General features: G+C 40.2%; 1 protein-coding gene across 1 annotated transcript; it reads left to right on the top strand.

Moving 5' to 3' along the window:
- The first annotated feature begins 623 nt into the window (after positions 1-623).
- kctd2 (potassium channel tetramerization domain containing 2) lies at positions 624-5,514 on the top strand. Its single transcript, XM_022742665.1, has 6 exons — positions 624-1,599; positions 3,310-3,418; positions 3,513-3,604; positions 3,855-3,950; positions 4,397-4,522; positions 5,424-5,514. Exons 1-6 carry the CDS (start codon positions 1,234-1,236, stop codon positions 5,451-5,453), a joined length of 819 nt encoding a protein of 272 aa, XP_022598386.1. The 5' UTR covers positions 624-1,233; the 3' UTR covers positions 5,454-5,514.
- The last annotated feature ends 6,441 nt before the right edge of the window (positions 5,515-11,955 follow it).

The following is an 11,955-nucleotide window of genomic DNA, read 5'->3' on the forward strand; positions in this document are numbered from 1 at the left end:
TTGAACTGTTACTCAGACAAATTGAGACATTTAAAGACGTCATCTTGGACTTGTAAAAACTGGCATTTTATAGACTAAACAATTAACTGATTAACTGAACATTAACCTTCAGTTACAAATTTATACATTCAGTAAATCTTTTTCTTTTCACCCACCATCTGAAACCTATTATCCTCCTCTCCTGTCTTTTCTCTAGATGTTTCCCAGCATCCAACAAGAACACTATACATGTATTTCAATCATTTCACTTACACACTGATTAGTAGAGCAAATAACCAGTTTTTCAAGAATTTTCTCTGAATTAAAATGAATTCTCAGTCTCAGTCTCAGTCTTCAGCTCTTGGCTCCATGGTCTCCTTAATCCATATCGCTACACTCACCTCCTTCATAACCACAGGATGTTTGCTGAGTGAGCACTACTCCACTCTGAGAACAAGCTATACCATTGTATTACAGTAAAAGCAGCTGAACAGTTGCTTAAAGGTCATTACAGATACTTTGTGGTCCTTGTGGTTTTTCCGCTGGATTGCTTGACACACTGGCACACTAGAAATCTAATTCACCTGTAGAACCAAATATTTACATTGTGTCTGTTATTTTATTTTGTTGAGATTTATGACAGACAAACACAAAAACATCTTGAACATCGTGAAGAATCAGGGGAAGATGTATTTGTTAGTGACTCCATAGCTGACATAAAACATCTGTCACCTGAATCATGTAGCTACACATGCAGTAAGTACTCCCATGAAGAGATGCTGCATAGCCTACATGACATGCAAAATAAATCCCAGTTTTAGAAACAAGTGTTTAAAATCCCTCTAATTGCTTTTGCAGCAATCGTAGCTAATTTTGCAGTTACTTGAAAAGCTTTTATTTTGAAAAACCATGACATGGCGGAAGTAAACAATAATCACGTTACAACCCGGAAGGATTGCCTTTCTGTGATTAACGTTTGAATAGACAAGAATGACCAATTTATCCTGTGAAGAAACCATTAAACGCGATGCTGCTAACATCGTTCGGCCTCTGAAAGTCATATTTGTGTCTTAATCTTTGGTGTTGGGGGCAGAGGCGGTCGAGTGTGAGCAGCAACGCCCTGATGCCAGCCTCCCCGTCGGAGAAAAATAAGCTCGCTGTGTTTACAACTCGGTGGAGAGAGGCTGTTTCCCCGCAGTGTGTCGTTAGCTAATCGTGCGGCTGCTGTGAGTGTTTTATAGGCGAAGAAAAAACATGGCTGAACTGCATGTTGTGGAACCGAGCGGTACTGGCACCATAGAACAGCCCGAGCACCGTGATGTGCGCGGCTCCGTGCGCCTGGCTTCGCCCACTCTCATGGTTCCTCCGCGGAGCAGCCAGCTTAGTCCCGGCGGGGTGTCGAGCGGCGGCAGCGGAGGAGGAGGAAGGTCGGTGTTCGGGTTCCCGGTGAAGAGCAACCCCAGCTCCCCGTCCGAACCGGTGGACAAGCCGGGCTCACGCTGGGTCCGGCTTAACGTCGGTGGGACCTACTTCATCACGACCAAACAGACACTGTGCAGGGACCCCAAATCCTTCCTGTTCCGACTGTGTCAAGAAGACCCAGACCTGGACTCTGACAAAGTGAGTCCATGTACTCGTAACAGTCACAATAATGTCTATGTTTGTGGTTTTAATCGTTATATAGATTCATAAAAACAAGAAAATAGCCGCATACTAAATTTATGTTAGGATTTTAACATGGAAGAAACCAACTTGTAGGCTACTTAGAGCAGTATTGATTAGCTGAGCGATTAATTTTCGACAACAATAATTTTGGTCAATAATTTAACTCATGCAAGTGTCAGCAAATGTCCACAAAACGTCCAAACTGGTAGTACCAGCTTCATGTGAATATTTGCAATTTTCCCAGTTTTTGATGACAGTAGACTCATCATCTTTGGGTTATTGGCTGTTGGTCAGTCAAAAAACAACAACAAAATACAATTAGAAATTTTAACTTTGGCTTCGAAAATAATGACCTTTTTCTACCAAACAGTTGATTATTATACACAGTTATTTTTACATACGATTACTTGATTACTTGATATTCTATTTAAGTGATGCAAATTTCTTACAAATGCTATTAACACAATTATATAGGCCCATATGATATTTAATGAAAAGTTTTTTGGGGGTTTGTTGCTCCTGGGCAGTAGCTCTGCTTGTGCAGCGGGTAATCCAGCCTTAAGATGAACTTCACTGTTTTCTCCATGATAACTGGTGATTGACTAATATTTTAAATATTTTACCCCTCAGTCCAAATGATAATGCTTTCGGGCATTGACCAACAGTCAGTGTATTTACACACTGGAGAATATAGAACCAGAAAATGTTTGACTTGAGCGATCCATCAATAATCAAATAGTTGCCGATTAAGTTTCTGTCCATCAACTAATCAATTAATTGACATATCATTTCAGCTCCAATTAGCACCCAGCTGTTTCCTGCAGCGTTTTGCAGCTGTGGTGGGCCAGAGACAAACCTCTGCTAACGGCATGAAAAATGCATATCCTTTTATAATATAAAACATTAACCTTCGGGGAGAGAGAGCAGAGGTTTTATTTTATATAGCAAAGAACATATATTTATTGCGTTGGTATTTTGTTTAATTCGTCATCTACTCATCACAGGAAAACCTTGTACTCTTTCATTCTCAAGAGTAGATTTTTTTATGCAGATACAAATTTCAAAACTTGAGAGATTGAACAAATCAGATGACAGACATGTCTGCTGACTTTACTTAAAGTTGGTCATTAAACCACCAAGGTTTTTATTTATAAGGGTGACACACATTATTCAGCGTTTCTGTAAATGTGCCAGTGTTCGCCAGCTGTCTGGTTTTCAGCTGCAGTCCTTTGGTGAGATGTTGTGAACAGGACACAACAAGACGCCATAAAGACGGCTACAGCAATAACATGAGCATCATCATGACGGTGCAAGAGGAAACAGCAAAACTTCAGTACAATAGTACGATATCCACTATTTGTGCAAGTGGTATGAAGCAACAAAACACAGCTAATAAATACTGATTATAACCATGTTTTGACACATACGGCAGCAGCAGGAAGACATGAATCAAACACAACATGGGCTGAGTTAGCAGCAGGTTAACCAGTAACAACAATGACATTAATAAAATTATCAGTGTATTTCGTAGATTTAAAAACGTTCAAGTCTGACTTGAGACTTTGCGTGAAAGCAAAGTGACACAGTTTCTTCTTTCAGGCGATCAGGCTCATACTGGATTTTGGTGGTGATGAAGTCATGCTTCTCCTTTTTCTGTTCCTGCAGGACGAGACGGGAGCCTACCTGATCGACAGGGACCCCACATACTTCGGCCCCATCCTGAATTACCTTCGGCACGGAAAACTGATCATGGATAAAAATCTGGCCGAGGAAGGTAAAACGTCTTGATCCCTGCTGCAAACATCATGCAGAGGGAAATCAGTTCACCAAACAGAGATGTCTGATGATCTGTTTGTTTTGTGTTTCAGGGGTTCTCGAGGAAGCCGAGTTCTACAACATCGCGTCACTGGTGCGGCTGGTGAAAGAGAGGATACGGGACAACGAGAACCGGACGTCTCAGGTACAGAAAACAGACCAAAAAAAAAAAGAAAAAAAGAAACAGGTCAGACGACTGAGAATAGAGTTGGCAGATAAATCTGTAAATCAGACTTTCTTCTAGTACAAATACTCCAAAAATAGCTTTTTATTTGCTCAAGTGTTTGTGTGCAGATGATTGATGTTGTTTTAGTGACAATCTGTGTGTGTGTGTGTGTGTGTGTGTGTGTGTGTGTGTGTGTGTGTGTGTGTGTGTCGCTCGCTCTGTCCCTCAGGGCCCTGTGAAGCATGTGTATCGAGTACTACAGTGCCAAGAGGAGGAACTCACACAGATGGTCTCGACCATGTCGGACGGTTGGAAGTTCGAGCAGGTGCAGAAAATGAAGCTTTTTTTTTTTCAGTTGTCATATTTCAGTTTCTGCGTTAGTTGTTTTGGTTTGGACACAGGCCTAAAGCATCCAGAATATATTACCATGAGATTCTGAGACATTTATCACCAAAAAACAGCAACTGTGAGTCTGATTTTAATTTTATTGACTGAAATGTGTCTGAATATGCAGTGAATTAGCACTCAATATAATTAGTTCATGAGATTTAAAAATGAATCACAGCTTTTTTTTTGTATATATGATGTGTTTTGGTGCATGTGGTCACCAGCTGTTACTGTTATTTATTCCTTAAAAACAAAAAAAGTAGCTGTGTTGTCCAGAATGAAGATTTGAGGATGTTGAAATTCATGAAAAATTGAAGAAACGTTCTTTCTTCCATAGAGGTAACTTTGCTGTGTCTTTTGCACTTTTCTTATGCACATCCTCAGCTTATAAGTATCGGCTCCTCATATAACTATGGCAACGAGGATCAGGCAGAGTTTCTATGTGTAGTTTCCCGGGAACTCAACAACTCCACCAATGGCATCGTCATCGAGCCCACCGAGAAGGCCAAGGTGAGTGAGCCGCTGTAAAGGATAAGCCTGCCAGTACTTTGTATTTTTCTTATTACACACTGACCCAGTCCCACATGCACCGTCCTCCAGCCACAGTAGGACCCAACCTGGGGGTTGATACCCCTTCAAGGGGTCGCAGGATGAATGTGAGGGCTTGTGTGATGATTAAGAGGATAGAGAAGGATGGAAAGCTACAACAAATAATTTTATTTTTTCTGAATTGTGTCTAATCTTACAGAATACTGGTTAGTTTTACATCTTCAGGTTTTTAAAATAAACAAATCTGTGAAGGGAAACTCATGCTGCTTACATCTCCTCTGACAACAACATGTGATGAGGGGTCAGACAGTGAGGCAGAAATGTTAGGAACCACTGCACCAAAACTACAGTGGCCATCTGTTCAAGAAAATTAATTAAGCCTTTTTCTTTTTGTGAGCTCAGAGCTGAGATCACAGACAGAGTAGAGAAGTCAGAGAGTGCCGGGAGACGGACTAACACATTGTTGGTTAATGGATTTGTTGATAAAAAGAAAAACATGAAAAATCACAAATGACGCTGAAAGTAACAATCGTCTCTTTGTTGATTAATCTGATCATTAATGAATTGTTTAGTGTATAAAATAGTGGAAAATGGCCATCAGGACTAATAATCAAGAGTTGAAGCCCAAAGACTTTCAGTCATATAAAAGAGAAGAAGAGTAAAGCCTCATATTTAAGAAGCTTGGGCCAGAAAATATTTGTAATTTTTCCTTGATAAATGACAGAATAAATTACTTGGATCGCATTAGTTTGGTCCTTTTTAACTACCTTCAGCAAACTGACTGTGAAAACAGACGACACTCAGCTTCAGCTTTAGAGCTTTCTTCATCTTTCCTCTGATTTATTTCTCCTTGTGTCCTCAGATCCTTCAGGAGCGAGGCTCACGGATGTGAAGAGACCCAGCTCCTCAGCTAAATATCATTTTATCAACAAAAACAAAACAACAACATGAACATTTTCTCCCCCCCCACCCCCTCACCCCACCCCCTCCTTCACCTCTCTACCATCACCACCACCTTCATCATCATCATCCTCCACCCCCTCCTCCCTCCTCCCTCCCCCCCTCCTCCTCTGGTGTGCCTTTCCACAGCGGGGGCTCCCTGACGCCCCCTCCCTCCCCTCCTGTGCTGCTCATAGCAGCTTCTTGATGGTCAGTGTCACGGCGATGCGGGCTGCGGTGCTGATTGTAGCCTCCTGTTGTCGGTGGATGGACGCCCAGCACAGAGCTAATATACATCATCATCCTCATCAGCATCCTCATCATCATCATCGCTGTTAACAGACAGGATACTTGCTCGCTCTTGTACATCTGGCTCTGTCGACTTAGCAGAAAATCTCCTCAGGACTCTCAAAGGACATAAAGGAATGAACACAACCCCACTGACTGAGCCTCTCTCTTTACCTGAATCTGTTCATGGAGCGAGTGACTCCAGACTCCTCGGCCGATGTATGAGGCGCGCCGCGGCACAGCAAACCGAGCCAGGAGGTCCAGAGGTGGAGGATAAGACGGAGCAGCCGCAGGCAGCGTGACGCAGAGTCCGATCACTCTGGTTGAGGCGGCGTTTCCTCTACTCTCCTGAGTCTTTTAGAAACAGCTTAATCGAGTGACAGATTTTCATCCTTACAGACGCCCTGTCTTGGCTCGGCGCAGCGATGGCGCTGCTGGAAGATCACGGCATCCTGCTCCTCCTGTTTCCTGTTCTTGGGCTCGATCCGATCTATTCCTGCAGGGAGAAAATTTGGGATATTTTAGCGCAAAACAAAAGAAATGACTCAAAAAGACTACACCTATGTACAATTTGTCAAGGCATGTGAGGAATCTATATAAATCTATATAGGCTACATGATGAAATTATATGAAAAATTGAATGCAAATGGTGTAATTATTGATTTCTGTATCATAGTTGTCATATATTTACATATTCTGGTGAGTGAGTCTATTTAAATGATGGAGAAATTATCAGTTTTCATAACCAGTTTTCCCGCTCACACAGGTGTGAGTATGTGTATGCAGTGCCTCTCTGCTTTCTGTCCATGACTGAAGTATCACAAGTTTTTCAGCTGCACGTTTTCTGTAGTGTTACTCAAAAAAAAAAAAACACTTGTCACTGAGTTTTTCTCTTAAATATCCTACTTCGATCTCTTGCATATCTTAAAATTGTAATTAGGGACAAGGAAAACTACTGTTGTTGCCATTTTGCCCAGACAAGTGTGGCGTGGCAGGGGATTGGACTGTGGCCAGTCTGTATGCTGCCTCAAAACCCTGAAACACCCCCTCCCTCCCTGGCCTCGTGCTGCTCTCATGCCAATACTCACTCACTTTGCAGCTGCCTCTGTTGCCGCTCCTCAACTTAACACCCTTAATGACTGTGTTGTCTTACATTCTGCAGCACCTGTAGCAACTGTGGCGCAAAGCTGAATAGTGCTCCTCGCGCTTAAAGCCCTGAGATACCTGAGCCTGCATTTATCACAGAAATTCACGTACTGTCAGTGAACCTGCCAGATGGGAAATGTGTCCTCCGCTTTCTGAGCTTCAGAGAGGAGCCTTTATTTCAGATGTTATGTGACTTTTTTTTTTCTGTGCCAGCAGATGGAAACTAACTTGGCTAAAGTATATTTCTCTGGAAATATACTTGACATTTAGTTGCTGTGTGATCGTGCTGTTTTTAACACCTGTAGCAACATTGGAGTAACATGCAAGTACAGGAAACACTAGCCTGGTTCTGGCCCTTTGAATCACTGCCCATGAAAGTTAATGACTATCAGGCCTAATACATACAAATATATGTTTTCTAATTATTTATAAGTAACATTAAAGAGCGTTTAATGACCTTTGTGCAAGAAAAGGTGAATTGACTTCTACTTTAAATGTAAATATAGCCGCACTATTTGTGGTTCTGCGGAAAATTCATCAACAGTTGTTTATCTTATATTATTTAATAATCATTTATCAATCAGAAAGGTCACACTCACTGATTTCAGCTTCTCGTGAGGATTTCCTTCTTTTCTCAGTTTTATATCTGTTATATATTGAATATTATCTTATATATAATAAGACAACTGAAGATGTCTCCTTGGACTATTACAGCTTGGATTTGGCATTCTTTGCTATTTTCTGTTATTTTATAGACAAAACAATGAATTGATCAAGAAAATAATCAGCAGCTTGGTCTGTAATGAAAATAATCATGTTTTGCAGCCCTTAGCAGTCACCGAACCATAGGGCTGCAACTAATGATTGTCAGTTCACCTCTCAGAGCCTGAAGTGAGGTCTTTAAATGTCTTCAAACAGTCTAAAAACCAAAAAATATAGAATTTACAATGACGTGCTACAGAGGAAAGCAGCAAATACTCACGTTTAAAAAGCTGACAACGGAATTTTTGTGCCATTTCTGCTTCACAAACGACTAAAACTGATGAATTAATTACAAATGTCAGCTGATGTGAATATAATGTTGTTACTGGTGTGAGTGCAACCTCGTCACATGAGCGACTCGATGCACAGTACGAGCCATATTTACACATATCAGATGGAAAATCGAAACATCTCATTGATGCCCATTGTGCAGACATTTTAACCAGGAGCATCCAGTCTTGACGTGACCCACACCCTATCACTGGCATTGATCACTTTGATACACCGCCCTTTGTATAAAGAGCATATTTGATGCAGTTATGTTATATCAAGCATGAACAAAAAGAATGCGTTTAATGGGGAAAAAAAAAAATGTACCTTTGCTGTTGTCATGCTCCCTGACCATGTTCTGTCAGGCCTCAGAGCTCAGACTTTGATGTGACTTCTTCTTTGTCGTTTTATTTTATTTTATTTTTTTTCCTCTCAAGCGTGTGTTGTGCAGTTTTATTCTACTCCAGTCGGAGTCGTGAGCAGACCGCGTGCTGCCTGAAAATGCCCAAACGTCTCATCGAGGAGCAGTTTTTTTTTTCTCCCTTGTTGTTCTCTGGGCCTTTTGCAAAGCACCTTGGGTGTTGTTTCCCTTCGTCTGTGTCCAGTGTTGTGCCTTTGACCTGTGTTGTGCACAGTTGTTCTCCCCTCTTATCATAAGGTGCCTCTCATACCTTAAAAAATGCCAGGAGGCACCTACCTGAGGTAAAATGTATAATGCGGTCGTTAGCTTGTTTTCTGTTGTGAGTGTTTCAGTGAGAGGCAAGCCAAACAAAATCCATTATCCCCTGCATTATTTGAAGTTTTATTATATATGACTACAAAATGAAAATGATTAACAGCTGCTTTCTTTGTGCCATTGCATTGAACATCCACCCACAATCCCTTACACTCCTGGAGATTCAAAATGTGTCTCTGCTGTAAACACTCGTGGTTGGTTCGAATTGTGTTTACAGCACTTTTAAATGGATGGGAAGCAGGGTAGACCAGTCAAAGCAGGTTTCCCTCCTCTGCTTTTATCTTAGTAAAACTCCAGCAGTGCACTTGTTATCAGAAAATCGATTTGACTATAAACTCGCCATCGTTTGGCTTCTTGTTATTTTTTTTCTTTTCTTGAGTTGCATGCTGAAGCCATCTCCAATGACCCCATTTTTAGATGTATGTAATCAACCTTTAAAGCACTTACTGTACCTGTCACCTTTGTGAACCCAGTTTGATCTTACCTTGGTTGCATAGTTCAGTGGTTCCCAACCTGAGGGTCGGCATCCCCAGAGGAGATCACAAAATAGGAAGTGAGAGAAAACATATTTCTATTAGAGGAATCTGCTTATTTGTTTTATTAACTGCTTTTTATTAGCCATGCTAGTCAGTGGAATAATCATTGCTCCCAGAGGATGAACCCTACCGACTTGGGGGATGCCCTAATTTTTCATGTAGCGGCAAAATTTGAAATGGTTCATGACCAGATGCCATAAAAACGAATGACATTCCCTTCACTCTCAACTGTATTCATGTTTAGTGCTAATTACCAAGTGTTAGCATACAAATACACTGAGCTAAAATGGTTAAATGGTTAAAAATTATACCTTTTAAACAGAGGCATGAGAGAGCATGGCTCAAAACAACACTGCAGCTAAGTTACAGCCATAGAGCTGCTAGCATGGCTGTAGACACTTAATGTTGTTATTATTAGCATTGGTCATTGGTTGGTTACACATACTAGATGAATTCATTAAAGTTTGTACAGGCATTCATGATCCTCAGTAGGTTAATCCTACTGATACTGGTGATCAACTGTACTCTGCGTTTAGTGCTAATTTGCAAATGTTACTATGCTACTATGCTAACTCTTTCAACCCCTGCCTGCTAGGATAGCTGTAGTCTCTTAGACTTATTTCTTGTGAATTGCTCGATGGTTTTACTTCTTAAAAAATATTCAAGAAAACAAGGGAAATAATTCACTCTTTCCTTGAACTGGTTATACTTTGTAAACATATGTAACCTGTGAAGAAATCTCCTATTTAAGGGGCGATGAGCTAAAAAAAAAAAAAGGTTGAGAACCACTGAACTTTGCAGTGTGATTATTGTAATATTTGACTCAAGCAACCATTTCTTTAAACAAAAAAGAAAGAACTTTTCATTAAGTTTTTACTTTCACCTGCACTAGCTAGTCTACAGATAATGTGCAATGTTAACAAATCTGCAAAAAAAAAAATTTAAAATATATCTGTGTTGTTTGGGCACGTGAAAAACATGAGAGCATGCATTGTTCTAGAGATTACGATGTCGTGTACTGGATTGTGTCTGACCTCTGTGTTAGTGCAAAGTGTATGTGATGCATGGTGGGGGGAGCAGAGGGAAGGCATGGCTCTGTGGTTTGTAGGTGTAGATTTCTTGTGTGGAACAGTTGGTCTACAACTAGACATATTCTCTACTCACATGTTCCGTTTCTTTGTTGTTTTTTGTATCTTTGACATGTCGGTTTAACTTAACGGTAGATAAAGAATAGTTAGCTTTGAAAACAAATTAACCAATCAGATTGCAGGACCCCACCCTGACCCTGCCCGCCCGTTCCAACCTTGGTTTATATAGCATTTATGCGACCCCCAGGCCCCCACCCCCCCAGGTCCACACACAAAAGAAAGATTTTTTTAATCCATGGGTCATTTTGCCAGTTAATCTGTAAACACCTGCATGCGTTTGTGGACATGCACACTTGTACACTCATTTAGACGTGCTGAAAAAATGTCACCTAACAGTTACTTTGTGTTCATTTATCAACAGTATTGATGTCAAATGTGAATATTGTCAATGGAGACTGTGGAGAAATGTTTGGAAGCTGACAAAACATTTTTGTCCTGTTTGTTTCACTTTTATTTATTTTGTATTTTTTGAATTTTGTCTACCAATGTCGTTTCTTTACATGTAACAATTTTAACAAAACCCAGTCTGGTTTTTAATCATAAAATGTGTCTGTGTTTTAAAATGTGTCTCACTGGTAATTTGTCGGTTCTGTTTACCGTGGATTGAAAATATTGAAACGGCACATTTTTAAATATAATATTTGACATTAATGATAATATTTCTCATGAAAGTAGAAATTTCACATGCTTTTTCCACTTGCATTAACTGCACCCAGTTCAACAGTAATAAAAACAGACGTGGAGCAAAATAATATTCACAATGTATGTGAAGCATGCATTCACAATGCAGACAATTGTGGAGTCAGAGCAATGGGGTAAATACATTTTTCTAAATTATTTTATTTATTTCTCTTTATATTTCCAAATTTTAAAAATTTACTTATTTATCCTTTTATTCATTCCTGTTTATATTTCCTCATTTATTTTCTCCTTTTACAGATTTATTCTTTTTGATGGCACTTCTGTGTCTCCGTAGACAGTATGCAGAAACACTATTTGATATGATATGATATGATTAGATTAATAATACCGCATTAAAGAAACATAAACTGGTGAATAAGATTAGGCAAACAAATGTACTATTATAAAAATGAATTATGTGCTTACAGTTATGACAGTGTAGATTAATCACATTTTCATTTGCAACAGCCAGTGGTGGAAGAAGTATTCAGGTCTGTAACTTAAAGATTAATTTAACACCAGGCTGAAGAGCACTGTTTCACTTCTCTCTGTGGGTCATGTCTGGCCCCATTTAGCATCACTGCCGGGTGTGGTTGGGTGTGAACTCTGCACGCCAAAACACTGTCACAGCGTTGGTTCGTGAATCAGCATGTGTTGCATGTAAATAAAATACCATAAATACCAACAGCATCATAAATAACACAGACTAATGAAAGCATTTTGTTGCATGGCTTGTTGTGGCTGAATCCAAATAGAAAAAGCCCTGTAGAGTCCTTGCCACCAGTGAGCTGTAAAAACTTTCAGTTAAAGTTTACCACACCACCTGCTGAGATTCAACAAACCACCTCATTTGCTGCTTGTACTCTATTTAACAGAGTTTCTCTGCTG

The sequence above is a fragment of the Seriola dumerili genome, unplaced genomic scaffold (genome assembly GCF_002260705.1).
Source record: "Seriola dumerili isolate Sdu_G_001 unplaced genomic scaffold, Sdu_1.0 BDQW01000068.1, whole genome shotgun sequence".
Lineage (NCBI taxonomy): Eukaryota > Metazoa > Chordata > Actinopteri > Carangiformes > Carangidae > Seriola > Seriola dumerili.

What these genes read in the sequence shown, in the direction of transcription:
- kctd2 (XM_022742665.1), top strand. Translation starts at nt 1,234, where the DNA reads ATGGCTGAACTGCATGTTGTGGAACCGAGCGGTACTGGCACCATAGAA. An exon ending in TAAAAATCTGGCCGAGGAAG is followed by an intron (nt 3,419 to 3,512) that starts GTAAAACGTCTT and finishes TTTGTGTTTCAG; the next exon opens with GGGTTCTCGAGGAAGCCGAG. An exon ending in ACGAGAACCGGACGTCTCAG is followed by an intron (nt 3,605 to 3,854) that starts GTACAGAAAACA and finishes TCTGTCCCTCAG; the next exon opens with GGCCCTGTGAAGCATGTGTA.